The following is a 15,314-nucleotide window of genomic DNA, read 5'->3' as shown; positions in this document are numbered from 1 at the left end:
TACTGTTCTTAGGTTAGCCAGAGATAGGTTATTCCATTATCAGGTCACTGTGAAATCTGGCAAGGCAAGTCACAGGGCCGTGGGCTGAAGTCTCAGTCCCCTCAGACACAGGGGATGCCTAACCAGATGGTTGGCTGCTGATGGCCAGCTCTCAGTGGCATCTTGTTTTGGGTACTGATTATAGAGAATCATATACAGTTCATTCTCTGTTTTACACACACACACACACACACACACACACACACACACACACACACACACACACAGAGAGAGTTTTTCTAGTCTCTGGCATGTGTAGCCTCTCCTGGTCCTAGATAGACCGGTCTCTTTGTAAGCTATTGTGGCAGTTCACACAGGAGCCACCAGGGGTCTCTGTTTCCGTTACAAATCTCAACTCTGTCTGGGCCAGAGAACCTAGCCTTTGAAATCTCTCCACCGTGTGAAATTTAGCAGGATGCGACTCAGTCCTGTAAACTGTTTGGGGTTGGGGGCTTTCTCTCTGTCTTCTTTCTATTGGTGTGAATTGATCATTGGTGTTTGCTTTTGCTCTCCTCCATTCTCTGGAACTACAACCCAATCTTCTTACAGAACTTCTAAAGTTTTTCTGAATGTATAGACATTTCTCGGGTTCCTATCTTTGTCTCTGATGTACCATTTTCCATTTAAGACATTTTCCTGTATAAGACAGTTTTATAGTTGGTTGCCTTTAGGGTAAAGAGGCTTAAGACAGTTTTATTGTGTTTTTGGCAGGTTTGGAAAAGGTAAGAAATGGGTCCTTCCTCCTACTTTTTTGGGTACTTAAGACATAAAATTCATTATCCTATTAAAAATTAAAGTCAGCTTTGCTAATCCTAAAATTGTTCCCAAATGAAAATTTATTCTAAGTTTATCCCCTAGTTGGGTTATTCTACAAGGCCTCTCTTCAGGGACCAGCGGGGGCTTAGGGAGCCCTAGTTAGATTAAAGAGAGACATTGCTCCTCAAAACTGGTCTTCATTTATCCAGACAAGGACAACTAAGAGAAGTCTTCGCCCCACGGGCTTTAAAGTCTTTCCAAGGCCCGAATCTAAGAAAATCAAAAATTGGATGCTGAATATTTTGGCCTTCCTTTGGCTGTTTTTCTGGTTCACCTCCAAAAAGCAAAAATAATACCCTTGTCTGCTTTAATCTGCTTTCCAAATCTGGTGCCCATGGTCCCAGCTCCCCTAACATCATGCTATCCCAGGAGGACCAGGGCCGACTGAGTACAGTCAAACCCCAGGCTCATGCGTCTCAGACAACTACTTGAGTTAAAGTTGAAACTCATTCCTCTTCTCTGTTTTCTGGTTTTAAAGCTGTGCTTTTTGCCTTATTTTCCACAGTTTAGGAGAGATAGCGGGTTGCCATTCAGATAGGAAAATCTGAATTTTCTTATCTTTGGCCCAGAAAATCCTCTTCAGACCAACATTTTGAAGTTGGTAGTTGGCTCTATGGAAAGCGGTAGGATTTTCCTCCTTTTGTGTGAAGGAAAAGAGAAGCTTTGTAGGAAGTTGGTAGTTAGAAGAGTAGCCTGCAACACCAGGAAAAACATCCCAAGAGCCAGGAGGGAGAGATGAAGAACTCCTTCAGTGCGTGTGTCAACCTGTGAGAGGCAACCCGCAGTCCTCTGCATTCTTGGCTTTTGTTGCTCTGTTTAGTGGCCTGTCCTTGTCTGTCACCTGGACTTACACAGGTCCTGAGCCAATAGGGGCCTTTCATACCCAAGGATCTGTTTCCTTGCTGGAAATGAAACCCTACCCTTCACTTGACATTCCTTTTGATCCAACTGGTCAAAATTGGTGCCCATACCTGCCCTTTTCCTCTTTTTCCGGCACATCCTTCTCTAAGAAAGGAAAGGCAAAGCTCCTTAATGACAACACCTTGGGCCTGTTCTGTTGCTCCTGCCTTGTTTCTCTCTCAGCCCCGTACATGACTTGCGTTCACCATCCCCTCGGTCAGTGTCCGTCTGCTGATTTGCATCATGAACTGGACAGTGTGTGAGAGGTCACCTGCTACCCCCGCTCTGCGAGCCGAGTTGTCTTCCCCTCTCTGGTGCTCCTGACACCTGTGAGATGGTCCTGTCCAGAGGACTAGGAACCCTAGGAGGAGAGTCCTTCTCGGCAGAGCTCATTGCAATCAACTGGAATCGAGGTTGCACACTGTGATTTTTACACCGAAAAGCCAAACGGAGCTGGCCACCCAGGGCCTAGGGAGACCAGTCTTCCTCGGATATGCTTCCTAAACCAGCATGATGCTTCGAAGAACCCCAGTCTGCCCCTGGAGGCATGGATCCTTTTCCCGGTGTGGACTCTGACGGTCAGTCTTTGGGAAGCAGAGGTGGGGCGGGGCTACCAGCATCCCAATTTGGAAAAGAGAGGAGTTTGCAGCCAGCAGCCTATAAACTGGAAACACTGGTCTCAGCCAACCTCCTCAGGGTGCCCTGGTTTCTCCCCAAAGAGATGAGGAGAGATGATGCCAGCAACAGGATGAACAGACCACTGGAAGGGCTGGTGTATATGTACTTCACGTTCAGAAGAGAAGTTAGATCTTCCAGGGAATTGCAATGTTGTGACGTCTGACTTGTATGTCACGTTTGTGTAAAATGGTATATTCTTTAAAATAGTGTTGATAACTGGAATATTGTATGTATGCTTGGAGATGCTTTGTGTGAACCTAAGACTGTCACTCAACAGATGTTGGATTGGGGAAAATCCAAAGCACAACTTCGAAATAAAATACGTTTTTAGGTTTCAATGCTGCAGTTTATACCCCTTCTCCACTCCCTGAAATCTCCAATCCAGGAGTCCTGCTGCCCAGGAGGGATTTTGATTCGTCTGTGGTTACGGAGCCCTGCCTGGCAACAGAAGGAGAGTTGGGGTGACCTCAGGAGCCAACCATCTTCTCCCTCCCCCAGCAAGACACAGCAGAGGTGCATTTAGAATGTGGATTTTTTTCCCCCCAGCATTTTCTTTTAGCCCATGTGTGGAACCTAAGAGATTGTGTAGCAAGTCTTCCTGCTCACCATTGGGCAGTCTGTTGCCATGAGAACCATTTCCTCCACAGAATCCACCTCCCCTGTTTTCAGTGAGGACTGTTCTCATTTCTGTCACTAGTCAGATTTCCCCATTTGCAGGAGTGGAGCCTGTGCAGTTGCTTGGAAGCTTTGTCAGCCACAACTGAGGGTGACTGAAGGTTTTATTTCCTCCAGAACCAAAGCCCTGGGTCATTCTGCCCTTGGCAGCCCCCTGCCTCTGGAAGAAGAGCTTACCCATGTGTTTGTGCTGTGGGTGTTGAGTACGGGAGTGGGGTGGGAGCTTACCGAGAATGCTTTCTCTCCCTTAGATTTTGATTCTAGCAGATCATCTATTCGAGGGTGAAGTTATTCAAAGGTGATCGTTTGAAATGCATCCTGGAGCCCCTAGGCCCCACACTTATGTTTCGTGGGCTTATTCTAACAGCAGAGGCCCCTGGGGTGGATCAAATCTCTCATACCCAATGTTCAGTGGTAATACAAGGAATCCTACCCCAGACACGTTACATCCTCTCCTTAGGTTTGCCATTGCCACCTGTTATTTGTATATTTTTTATTCCGCTTTCTCATACCCTTCTAATGTGTCATCTTTTCTCCCTCCCTCACTTTATGGTAGAGCTCCAGCTTGATCTTCTCTTGCTGGTCCCTTGGTCTTAGCTCAGTCAAAGCTGAGGCTGTTCTGCCGCCCTGTGCTGTGGAATGTAGGTGACGAGCTGTGAGATGGAGCTAGTGCTTAAGCTGTGAGCAGAGGACCCAAAATCCTTTTCAGAGGGTCCTAAGGCAAAGGCGGGCTATCCTTTTGGGGTACTCTTAACTCATATATTCTGATGGGAGCTTGATGGAAACCAGTGACAATGAACACAGTCAAAACAGACCCATTCAATCCAGATAGAAACCAAAAAAGGAGACCAGGTGGGTCTGAGTTTAGGAAACGGTCTTTATGATGATCTAACCTAAATGTTTATTTATTTATTTTTTTTAACCTAAATGTTTATATCCATAGGCATATGAAGCTTCCTTTTACTCAGGAGTTAGAAACCCTGGCATATTACATATGCCAAAGACTCATTCGTTAGTCAGTTAAGCCTGACCGTGTGCCAAGCACCGTCATATAGTACTGAACAGAGGAACAGATAATGGAGCTTTCTGGTTTCAGGGAGAACAGATAAATAAGCAAAATAAGTGTTACTCTAAAAATGAAACGATATAATAAGATAGTGAGTGCCTGGGGGAAGAAGTAGTACAGTTAGTCAAGAATTCTGCTTGGCCTGGTAAAGTTGAGATGACTATTAGACATCCAAGTGGAAATATCAAGTAAACTCTTAGATATATGAATATGGAGTTTTAGGGACAGATCATACCTGAAAACAAATTTAGGAGCTATTGCATTATAGATGTATTCAAACTATGAGATCCCCAGGAAGAATATACAAATGGAAAAAAAAGAGAAGGTCCCAATAATTAGAAATCCAGCGGAGAAGAAGAAGCCAGCAAAGAAGGCAGACGGAGCGAATGACAGAGGTAGGTGTCTGGGAGAGTCACAGAAACCCGGAGAAGGAAATGTTTCAACAAGGAGGATCGGCTGGCAAATGCCCGTGGGGTAAGACGAGGCCAGTGAAAAAAGGTCACCCTTGTCAATAGCACTTGCGGTACAGGGGAAATGAGCTGACTGGAGTGAGTTGGGCAGCACGTGGGAGAGGGGAGTCAAACTCCTGGCAGCTCATGCAAAGGCTTTGCTTTGAATGGGGAGCCTCAAAAGGAGTCAAGGGCCCAGGTTTCTCTTTTTACAGTGGACAATGTTGAGGCGTGTTTTCTCAAGGGCAGGACCCAGTAGAATGAGGGTGAAATCACAGAGCACAGATGCAAGGGCCTGCAAGGGCCAGAGAAGAGGCGCTTCCTCACTTCCTCCATCTCAGGGGAGGGAAGGCAGGCAGTGGATGTGGGGTGAGAAGATGAGGGAGTTCCCTCTTGATCGCTTCTTTTGTTTCAGCGGAATTGATTGCAAATCCTTTAGCTGAGAGCGTGGGAGGGAATGGTGAGTAGGAGGTTTGAAGGGTTAAGAGAATGAGAGAAATACTCACTTTTCCATACCAAAAAAGACAGTACACAGTGGCCTGGTGCTGCACCCACTGCACCTTTTCCCACTGCCTAGGGGTGGTGCCAGGTCTGGCTGCAGGGTTTGTCCCTCCTTCCGCACCCAAAGCTCCTGGCCAGAGCTGACCTGTGAAGGGGGCAAGGAGCAGGGCTCCAAGACCTCATCACTCAGCCCTTCAAAAATGCCTGGGCACGCTGAGTACACACTGCCCACCTCTTCCACACACCCACTGGCCCTTGTCCTTCTTTCCCCTCTTTAAGGTGCTGGACAGGTGAGGCAGCTGTGACAAACAGGCTCAAGCCATGTAGGGGCAGGAAAGTCACCTGGTATTTTTTCAGGACCTACTGGGTAGCAGGCACTGCATCTCATTTTGGTTTTGCACCAAGTCAATGAGAAAGGCTGAGTGACTTTCTCAAGTCAAGACTCAGACCTCTGATTGTAAAGCCCTGCCCTTCCTATGACACCACTTGGCCTCCCTCTGGAGAAGGCAGATGTGAGCTTTCTCCCTGAGAGCTGCCATCAAAGACTGCTCCCCATTCCCTCCCCCGCCGACCCCCGTGCCTCTGGTCCTAGTGCTACCTCTGAATTGCCACTTCTATTTCTATGAGTCCTCAGAGCCACTCAGGAAAATGCAGTGAGGCCTCTTATAGGCGTCCTCTTCCCCTCAGGAGCCTGCTAGGCTCCTGTACGTCCTCAGATGAAACAACGGACATGCTGCCCAGCTCGGGCCAGCAGCTCAGAACCACAGGCAAAACATTCATTCCTTTTGTCCACACAGAGAGAGGATGTGACCTCACAGAGGATGACCAGTGAAACTTGGTCTGTCACCACACAGCAGCTCGCTGCCCACCTTGTACTTCTGAGCCTCTCTCTGCATGTGTTCCCACGACCTGGGATGCCATACCTCCGACCCCCTCTTCTCTGCCCAACTCCCTTCCCTCCAAAGTCCGGTTGAGTATCTTTTCTTCTTGCAAGCCCTTCTTGGTCATCAGCTGCCCCTCCCCGCTGAAGTCCCCCACTCCCGGGCTCACAGAATCACTCCCTGCTGAAGCATATATCTCATAGCATTCACCATGCTGTCCTGAACCCCGGCTCCTGACGGAGGGGGTGACTAGGTCTCCCCTTTGTGTCCTCGGCACACAGTGCTTGCTTCCTAGTAGGTGCTGGACGCACAGTCATTGCACTTCAGGGTGCTGAAGACGCTGGGAAAGAGAGCAGGCTTGATGCAGAGAGAGCGGAGTAGGGATGCTGGTGAGGACCAGGTAGGTTCGTCCAGGGGGCGGTGGGGGGGGAACGAGTAGAGCTTTAGCCATAGGCTGGGTTAACGTTGCACATCCCAGTGGCTTAAAACAACGAAGGTTGATTTCTCACCAAAGCTACATGTCCCTTGTGGGCCAGCAGGGGGGGCTCTGCTCTGTGGTCACTCGGGGACCCAGACTGAGAGGGCAGTCACCACATCTAACAGAATCACACTGTCACAGGGGCTGGGGGCGAGCAGGGTGTCTTGCCTTAGCAATTAAATGCTTTCGGTTAAGAAATCACATGGCCCCGTCTAATCAGAGGGTGTCAAGGAAATGGAATTCTACTGTATGCCAGGCAGGGGGAAAACTGGGAATCCTGGGTGAAGAACAGGAGGTCTAAGGGACGTTTCTCCTAGTCCTGCTGTCAGAGACGGCAGGGCAGCACCTCTGGGTCGCACCCAGCAGCTCTGGCGGCTTGCAGGGAGGGGCGTGGGCATCAGTAAGTGTATCTATGTGAGCACAAGGCAGTTCTCAACTGGGCTCCCCGTTCTGGTGTCACTGTACTAGGGGTGGGGCTGCCAGAGGAAACCACCAGGTGTGGCCATGGGGAAGTCCCTCCAGCTTTCTACTGAAACATGGAATTTCCTGGCTTTAACCATTTCTTATCCAACTGCCATCTTGGAGCTGACCAGAGCCAGGCAGACCTCTTCAGCCTCCTAGGGAACTTGGTTTGGGGCAGTGAGTCCGGAATGGGCAGTTGGCACGCCTGCGTTCCAGCCCCAGCGATCTCTGAAGATCACAGGCAAATTACTGAAGGTGTATGAGCCTCAGTGCCTTCTGTAAAGCACTTTCCAGTTGCCCATGCATTTCCAAATATACTGTCCCATGTCACTCACACAACCAATGGTGTCATGTTACCATTCTCATGACTTGAGTGAGAAGACTGTCTGGCAGGAGTCGTATGCTGTGCTCAAGGTCATACTGGAGGGCAGTGCTTGCTCTTGGACCTCTGCAGGCTCACTGGGAAGATGAGTCAGATCCAACTTCTAGAAGTGGCTGGTCATAGGTCCTGGACCTCCCTGGGACCCCTGGGTGTGGGAAGTTCATTTTCCCAGGCAGCTCTCCGCTTGGTTAACTGGCCCAACCTGCTCTGTAGGGGCTGAGTCTGAACTTCCCTGCTCCAGTGAACCACGGGAGGTACAGAAATAGCATCCAGCGGCCCACCACAGCCACTCAGCCTCAGTGTCCGGCCTCTTTGTGGCTCAGACTCTTGTCCTGTTGCCTCCACTTGGGAACTCAGAGCATCCTCTTTCTCCTTCCTGCCGGGGGTGGTGGCGGCGGCAGCAGCGCAGCTGCCTCTGTCTCTTTAAGAGAGAGAAAGAACGAAATCAGGAAGTGTGAGAGAACTGAGAGCCGGCAGGGAGCTGAGCCGAGTGTTGACCTCTGCTCCCAGTTCTCGCAGCTCCCAGGGTGGCACGCGGCCACTTCAACTGGCCCGTCTTCAGGGTCCCAGGGCCCGTGGCCACCAGGGTGCTATGGGCGCTGCCCATGAATGACAAGCCCTGAAAGCTCTGGGGGCGTCACGTGGTCCCACAAGCCTGCATGCCCCACAGCCGAGATGGGGTAAGTCCATGGGAGGGAGGGCGTTGAATGGGGAAGCCGGGGCGCCAGGCAGCTTCAGGACAGCACTTAGCAGAGTGCCGGGGTGCTGGCCTGTCAGCAGCTGCTATCCCGGCCGGCCCACACCCCGCAGAGGTGGCCTGTGCTGCATCTCAGGTGGGCACCCTTGCCAAGGACTGTTTGGAAGCCCATGAGAGGCAAGGAAGGAGTGGCGTAGAGGAGAGCTGCAGTCCACCTACGAAGCTCCCTTCCGGGGCTCTGCTTCCCAGCACCTGAAGCCAGCCTTCAGCTCTGCCTCTGTACCATTCTTCTGCCTGGCTTCTGGTGCCTGCACTCTCCTCTCCTGGGGTCCTTCTCACTGGCACAGGTCCTGGGGGTGGGAGTGGCGAGGAGAGTCTCCTGGAGCTGGGGAATTGGGCTGGAAACCCCCAGCTCTGTGGGGGAGGGTGACAAACAGGAAAGGGTTAAAGGGCTGGAGCCGGGGGCCTTTGACGGAGGCTGAGAATCAAACGGCGCCCAGGGGTGCCTCTCATCCGCCCTCCTCTTTCCGGTGTAGCTCAGCTCCTGGACTTGCCACAGACAGAAAGCATAACACACACTTGCTGGGGAGAGTCTTTGCCTGATCGGAGGCTGCTCAGAGCACAGGGTAAGTGCTTTTAGCTACTGCCGAGCCTGGAGGAGGAGGAAGGTGGGTGGGGCGACGGCCTCCCATCCTTCCGACTGGCTGCTGCGGGATAGTGAGTGAGCCCTTCTGTGCGCCAGCTGCTGGGCTGGGAGGCACAGAGCATGCAGACCCGACCAGATGTGTTGCCCATGAGCTCCTAAGCATAGCCCTGGCAGGGCCAGGAGCAGAGCCCAGGGCATGCCAGCCTGTCTAGGCTCTGCCCTCTCTGCCACACTGCCCATTCCTCAGCCCTTCGGCTGTGCTCTGCCCCAGCACCAGCCCGGGGGAGGATTTTGAAGGTGGTGAAATCTCCCCTGGCTGGGCCCTTGGCCTTGATTTCAGGATGTTCTACCTGGTTTCACAGCCCCAGGCCCGTGGGCTGATTCCTCCTCAGCCTCTGAGGGGAAAATCTCACCAACTCATTCCTGCTAAGCTATTACATTGTCTTCAGAAAGACTCTCCGCCCCTCAGCTGCTTCTATAAAATGCAAACACTAATACATCTTCTGAAACTGGAATTGACCTCTGATCTCTCGAAGTGGCCTCTGGCTCAAAGAATTGACCTTCTCAGGATTTCCGTTAAAAAAAAAAACAAACGAGAAAAGATTACAGAGAGAAGGCTCAAAGCTAAGGAACAGTGAGATTCCAGGCATGGTGACCCTAGGACTGACAACCTTTAAGGTGATAGAAGAGGAAGCGGCCCCGTCTATTTCAGCCTTATTTGAGAGTATTTAAGGGGTGGTGGCCCTTCTATGTTCCTCCCAGCCATCCCATAAAGACCAGCCCTGGCCCTATTCTTCAGAGAAGCATCGAATTTAACTTCTGAGGCTACACTGTCTGGAGCCAACTGCTTTAGAGGAACTGGCCTTTGGAGAGAAGAGGGCAAAGATGGGCAAAGATGGGGAACAGAGTTGTAGAGCGGTTTCAGATCCTCCCGCAGGCTCCTGAGCTTTTCGATTTGATGGCCTCCTGCCTCTCCCACCCGCTCCACACACACACACACACACACACACACACACACACACACACACACACACTCTTAAGTACGCACATACATGCTCACTCATGCGCACTCACACTCACACACACGCTCTCTCCACAGCAGCGCTTTCTTCTCCTGAGCAGCTCTGACCTGGCCATGTTAGCTGACAGCAGCAGGAAGTGGTGGGCCCAGGCGAGCAGTGGGGAGGGGCTCCAGGCTCCTGTTGCAATCCTGGAGATTTGTGGTGATGTGGTTGACACTGTCTGACCTGGGGCTCTTCCTTCAAGCACTATTTCTGCTTCCTGGGACAATCCCAGGCCTGGATGCCAAAACACCCAGAACTCGCAGTACCTGGGAGAAGTGACAGAGAAGAGGGTTTGTCTCCGCAGGACGGCCTGTCCGGGGAGGGCGTTGACAGGGACCTGGGGAGTCGGGACAGGTAGAATGCCCTGCGGTGGGACGGGCCCCAGCTGTGGTCTGAGGGCCCAGTGGCTGTGCTTCTTTTTGGAGAAGTTACTTAACCTTTCTAGGCTTCACACTTCCCCTGCCCCCTTGCCTCTGGAATGGCCACTTGGAGCCCTTCATGGGGTGGTCTTGGGCAGAGCTACTTGTCAGGTCACCAGTGTCCACCCCAGGTCAGGGGTGGAATCCCAGACCCCAGTATGTTCTTCTTCTGAGCAGAAGGTGGCCGGCCAGCTGGGAGCGGGAAATGCAGAGCACCGTCAATTACCTGTGGCACACGGATGACCTGCTGGGGCAGGGAGCCACCGCCAGTGTGTACAAGGCCCGAAACAAGGTAGGATGCAGCCCAGCCCACCCCGGCCCCCTCGCAGCCAGGAAGTCGGCCCCCAGTGGGCATGAAGGGTGGTGTGAGACGTCTGGGCAGGGTTCTCTGACTTTGTTCTGCACCCTCTGAAGTGGGGGAGAGGTGTGGGGGTCTGAAGAGGGCTCCTTGGGATGAAGCTTCTGTCAGGCACGGTTGGGGGCTGGAGAGAAAGGGATGAAGACACAAGCCAACATCCAAGGGAGCTGGCAGCAAATCTGGGACTGGCAGAGGTGGGAAGTGGGGCTCGTTCGGATTTATCCCGCCTTTATTCTGATGGAGAGCTGTACTGAATACGAGACACACTGCACCATCTTGTACTTAAGAGCTGAAGCCAGACAGAACGTTGCTGCTAAGGCCAGGGACTATTAGCTGCCACTGTAGTTACTGTCAATAGCAACGGTAGCAGTAACAACAAACCATCCCCTGCAGGGTCCCAGGTGTGCCAAGCTCCTGTCATCTCCCAGTGCTGCAGGACGGGCTGTGTACCCTCTGAGGAGGGGAAGGAGCTGAGGGTGGGAGCTCCCAGCCCCAACCAGGCCGCCTTCGCTCATCCCTGGGGTTAGGCTGGCGGGAGAGGCTGAACGGAGGCCTGGGAGGGGGTGCGCTCCCAGGGCAGGGGTGCCATTTATGTTATCCCCCGTGGCAGAAATCCGGGGAGCTGGTTGCTGTGAAGGTCTTCAACACGGCCAGCTACCTGCGACCCCACGAGGTGCAGGTGAGGGAGTTTGAGGTCCTGCGGAAGCTGAACCATCAGAACATCATCAAGCTCTTTGCGGTGGAGGAGATGGTGGGTCCAGTGCTTGGTCAGAGGAAGACGGTCTTGTCCTCGACTCTGACAGGCTGGGAGGGGTCAGGTCACATAATAATAGAGACTTGGGCACATGCTCATCAGCAGGTCGGCCAGCAGGTTGTCCAGAGAGGAGTAAAGGGTGCCAGGGGCATGGGGACAGTGCCTGGGAAAGTAAGGATGGGGAGTGAGGCCTAATCAAAGAAGGCTTCTTGAAAAAGGTGACCTTGGGCTCAGTTTGAGGCCAAAGGAAGGAAGGCCAGCTAGAAGCGGAGACCTAGAGAATGGGGGCTTTGGGCTCTAGGGTGAGCCACCCTGTCTTGAGGAAGGGGAGAAGAAGTGCCCTCCTCCCCAAGCCTCCCTCTGTCCCCTACAGGGGGGCAGCCGGCAGAAGGTGCTGGTGATGGAGTACTGCTCCAGCGGGAGCCTGCTGAGTGTGCTGGAGAGCCCTGAGAACGCCTTCGGTCTGCCTGAGGACGAGTTCCTGGTGGTGCTGCGCTGTGTGGGTAAGCCCCTCCCTGACTCCCACCGGGGACCCCCCTCCCCACCTCAGGCCAGCCACAGACCCAGCGCTCAGCAGCAGGTGAAGTCCCAGAGGGGTATGGCATTTCTGGAACAAGTATCCACACACAGTAGAACATTGGAAGCTAAGAGGCTCCCCATTCACAGACCTGGCACAGATGCTAATGAACAGACAGAACCCAAGTGTCTGGTTCCTGCTGATCAGCAGTTTAAAACTCCAATTTCAGAACAAAATTTAAAATAGGTTGTACATCAGTGTTCATAACAGAATTACTCACATTAGCCATGAGGCAAAAACAACCCAAATGTCACAGACAGATGAATGGATAAACAAAATATGAGATATACGTATGATGGGATATACCAGTCAGCCTTAAAAAGGACACATGGACGAGCCTGGAAGACATTGTGCTGAGTGAAAAAAGCCAGCCGCACAAGGACAGCTACTATATGATTCCTTTTATGTGAGGGACCTAGAGAGGTCAGATCCATAGAGATAGAAAGTAGAATCTGATTGCCAGAGGCTTGGGTGGGGAGACGGAGAGTGAGTGTTTAATAGGTAGAATTTCTGTCTGGGAAGTTGACAAAGTTCCGGAGGTGGATGGTGGTGATGGTAGCACAACAATGTCAGTGTATTTAATGCCCCTGATGTAGACACTTAAAAATGGTTAAAATGTAAATTTTATGTTAGGTATATTTTACCGCAATTAAAAACAATAATAATAATTTTTTTAAAATGATAGGGAGGAGAGTGCCCTCCTCTGGGAGACAGAGCCGCCATCCCTCTCAGTTTCTTAGGGAACCCCAATGGGACCTCAACACCCCACCTCCTTGGGACCCCCATCCTTTGCTCTGTGCCTGTCTCTGTTCTCCTGCTGCTCCTGTGGCCCCATTGGCCCGTGAGTTGCCACTCTCTGTCTATGTGGATCCTTCCCCCGAGATGAGCCTTGACACTGGGCTGTCCCTGGCCAGAGCCACTAGCAGCCTTCCCTCTGTCCCAGTGGCCGGCATGAACCACCTGCGGGAGAACGGCATCGTCCACCGAGACATCAAGCCGGGGAACATCATGCGCCTGGTCGGGGAGGAGGGGCAGAGCATCTACAAGCTGACGGACTTCGGGGCAGCCCGGGAGCTGGATGACGACGAGAAGTTCGTCTCGGTCTACGGCACCGAGGAGTACCTGGTGAGCGGGCGTGGGGGACCCGCTGCCCGAGCGGAGGGCTTCCCCTGCAGCTGGCTGCCCCTCACCTTGTGACTCTCAGTGCCCCTCTGAGGGGCTCTGTCCAATCTCCCTGTGTCCGGCGGGGTTATCTCTCACCCCCTATCCCCAACCAGAACAATTTGTTCTGTTCTCTAAGGCCAAAAAGGCAATGCTGCAGCCTGCCCAGGCCTCCCCTGTTCAGTTAAGTCCTTGATAGGATCCTCATGGAGGATGGAGCACTGCTGGTCACCACTTCCCCCAGGGCAGAGGCTGGGGTTGGGGGGAGGGGTGCTTTGGATAAGCACATATGCCACACCCATTTTTGAGATGACAAAGGAGATGCATTCTGACGGTTCTGTTTCCTCCTGAAGGTGGGAGAAGGAGGTCTGAATGGGGTGTGCTCAGGCCCTTGACCCCTGCTCCCTCCATGACAGCTCTCTGGTTCCCCCTCCTGCAGCACCCTGACATGTATGAGCGGGCGGTGCTTCGCAAGCCCCAACAGAAAGCTTTTGGGGTGGCCGTGGATCTCTGGAGCATTGGGGTGACCCTGTACCATGCGGCCACTGGCAGCCTGCCCTTCGTCCCCTTTGGAGGACCCCGGCGCAACAAGGAGATCATGTACGGTGGGCCACCGGGCAGGGGGCGAAGGGGCGGACCCTGGGCCTTCCCTTCTGGACCCTGCCGTGTCCCCTATTCTGCCTCTGACTCCGCGGTCCTCCCGGTCTGCCCCCCACGCAGGCTTCTTTTGGATCCTTGGATATCATTCCATCAAACAAGAGGCTGAGCCCTGTCCCTTCCTGATGGGAGAACTTAGTTCAGGGCTTCCCTTGAGCACCCCCCTCCGTTTGTGGCTCACCACATCTCAGCTGAGGCTCCCAGAGCGACTTGGCCAAGGTTGCAGAGCCTGCCAGGGGCAAAGGGGAAGGGCAAGGACCTAGCCTCCTGATCCCAGCTCCCGGGTCCCTCATGGTTTTCTGCTGTCTGATACAGAAGTAGCTGGAGACCGTGGCTGCTCCCACTGAGGGCACCACCCAGAGCAAAAGAGATTTAAAGTGGATTCGCAGGAAGGACAATGCCCCTTCAGCTCAGGGGTCAAGCTGTGACTTGGATGGGGGCTGTCAGGGTAGCTGGACTTTGGAGGGAGGGGAGGTTGGAATAGTGAGGTGGAGGGGAGGCTACAGGGGCCGAGCACAGTGCAGGCGCAGGTGTGGAGGCAGGTGGGCACGGATGTGTGGTGAGGGGGCAGAGGAAATGGACAGAGGAGAGAGTGGCGAGCTTGACTGGGGAGCATCAGGACTGCAAGCAAGACTCTCAATTTCCATTCTCAGGGTGCCTCGGAGCAGCTGGGTGACTTGCGCCGGTGCTCTGAGCCCTCCGGGCTGAGTCCATCGTCCCTTGAAGTGTGATGGGCTGGGGCCTCCTGCTGACTTGGTCCTGTCTCCCCCAGGTACCGGATCACCACGGAGAAGCCAGCCGGGGCCATTGCAGGCACTCAGAGGCTGGAGAACGGGCCCCTGGAGTGGAGCTACACCCTCCCCGTCACCTGCCAGCTGTCCATGTGAGTGGGACCCTGCGGGAGGGGCAGACACAGACCCAAGTCTGGGCCAATGTCCTTCTCTCAGCTGAGGCCTGGCCCGGCGGAGCACCCTGTGTGCTGGCAGCTTGGGTACACCGCTGTCCCTTTCTAGCCCCAGTTTCTCCATCTGGATGCTGGAAGACTCTTCCAGCTCTTCCTCTCCATCCCACCCTGCCCCACCCCCTTGGCCCTGGCTCTTCAGGACATTCTCATGGAACGCCCCTATTACCTACTTGAGGAGGCCAACTCTGGGCCCCGGCCCCTGACACTCTCCATGTCCCGGGGGGCAGGGGACTGCAGAGCCAGCTCGTGCCCATCCTTGGCAACATCCTGGAGGTGGAGCAGGCCAAGTGCTGGGGCTTCGACCAGTTCTTTGCGGAGACCAGTGACATCCTGCAGCGAGTTGTCGTCCATGTCTTCTCCTTGCCGCAGGCCGTCATGCACCACGTCTACATCCACGCGCACAACACGTGAGTGGGCGCGAGCGAGGGCGGCGCGAGCCTTCTCTCCCCAAGCACAGGGGCGTGTCCTGGGCAGTGCTCTGTGGGCAGTTTAGATCTGGAAGCTTCTGGGTCCAATCTTACTTTGGAAAAATACTGGTTCCACCAAGTTAAAGTCAAACAGGCCTCCTTGCTGCTGGACTTGAGAGATTCAGCAAACTTTATAAAGCTGATGCATTATAAATCTCCTGAGGGGTGTGTGTGTGTGTGTGTGTGTGTGTGTGTGTGTGTGTGTGTGTGTGTGTGTGTGTGT

General features: G+C 53.3%; 1 protein-coding gene across 6 annotated transcripts in view; it reads left to right on the top strand.

The window, feature by feature from the left end:
* Nucleotides 1-7,740: 7,740 nt before the first annotated feature.
* Nucleotides 7,741-15,314, top strand: part of IKBKE (inhibitor of nuclear factor kappa B kinase subunit epsilon) — a 15,855-nt gene continuing 8,281 nt past the window's right edge. For 4 of the 6 annotated variants that reach the window (XM_028488519.1, XM_028488523.1, XM_028488522.1 and 1 more), the window contains exons 1-9: nt 7,741-8,007; nt 8,561-8,650; nt 10,331-10,445; nt 11,122-11,262; nt 11,639-11,768; nt 12,786-12,967; nt 13,443-13,603; nt 14,433-14,543; nt 14,852-15,031. In XM_028488519.1, the coding sequence (XP_028344320.1) occupies nt 10,359-10,445; nt 11,122-11,262; nt 11,639-11,768; nt 12,786-12,967; nt 13,443-13,603; nt 14,433-14,543; nt 14,852-15,031 (992 nt within the window). In that variant the 5' untranslated portion in view covers nt 7,741-8,007; nt 8,561-8,650; nt 10,331-10,358. The remainder of the gene's footprint in view (nt 8,008-8,560; nt 8,651-10,330; nt 10,446-11,121; nt 11,263-11,638; nt 11,769-12,785; nt 12,968-13,442; nt 13,604-14,432; nt 14,544-14,851; nt 15,032-15,314) is intronic. The other 2 variants (XM_028488520.1, XM_028488521.1) reach the window with 2 other exon arrangements.

The sequence above is a fragment of the Physeter macrocephalus genome, chromosome 4, assembly GCF_002837175.3.
Source record: "Physeter macrocephalus isolate SW-GA chromosome 4, ASM283717v5, whole genome shotgun sequence".
Classification (NCBI taxonomy): domain Eukaryota; kingdom Metazoa; phylum Chordata; class Mammalia; order Artiodactyla; family Physeteridae; genus Physeter; species Physeter macrocephalus.
Note: the sequence above shows the minus strand (reverse complement) of the source record. Positions and strands in the feature narration are given on the sequence as shown.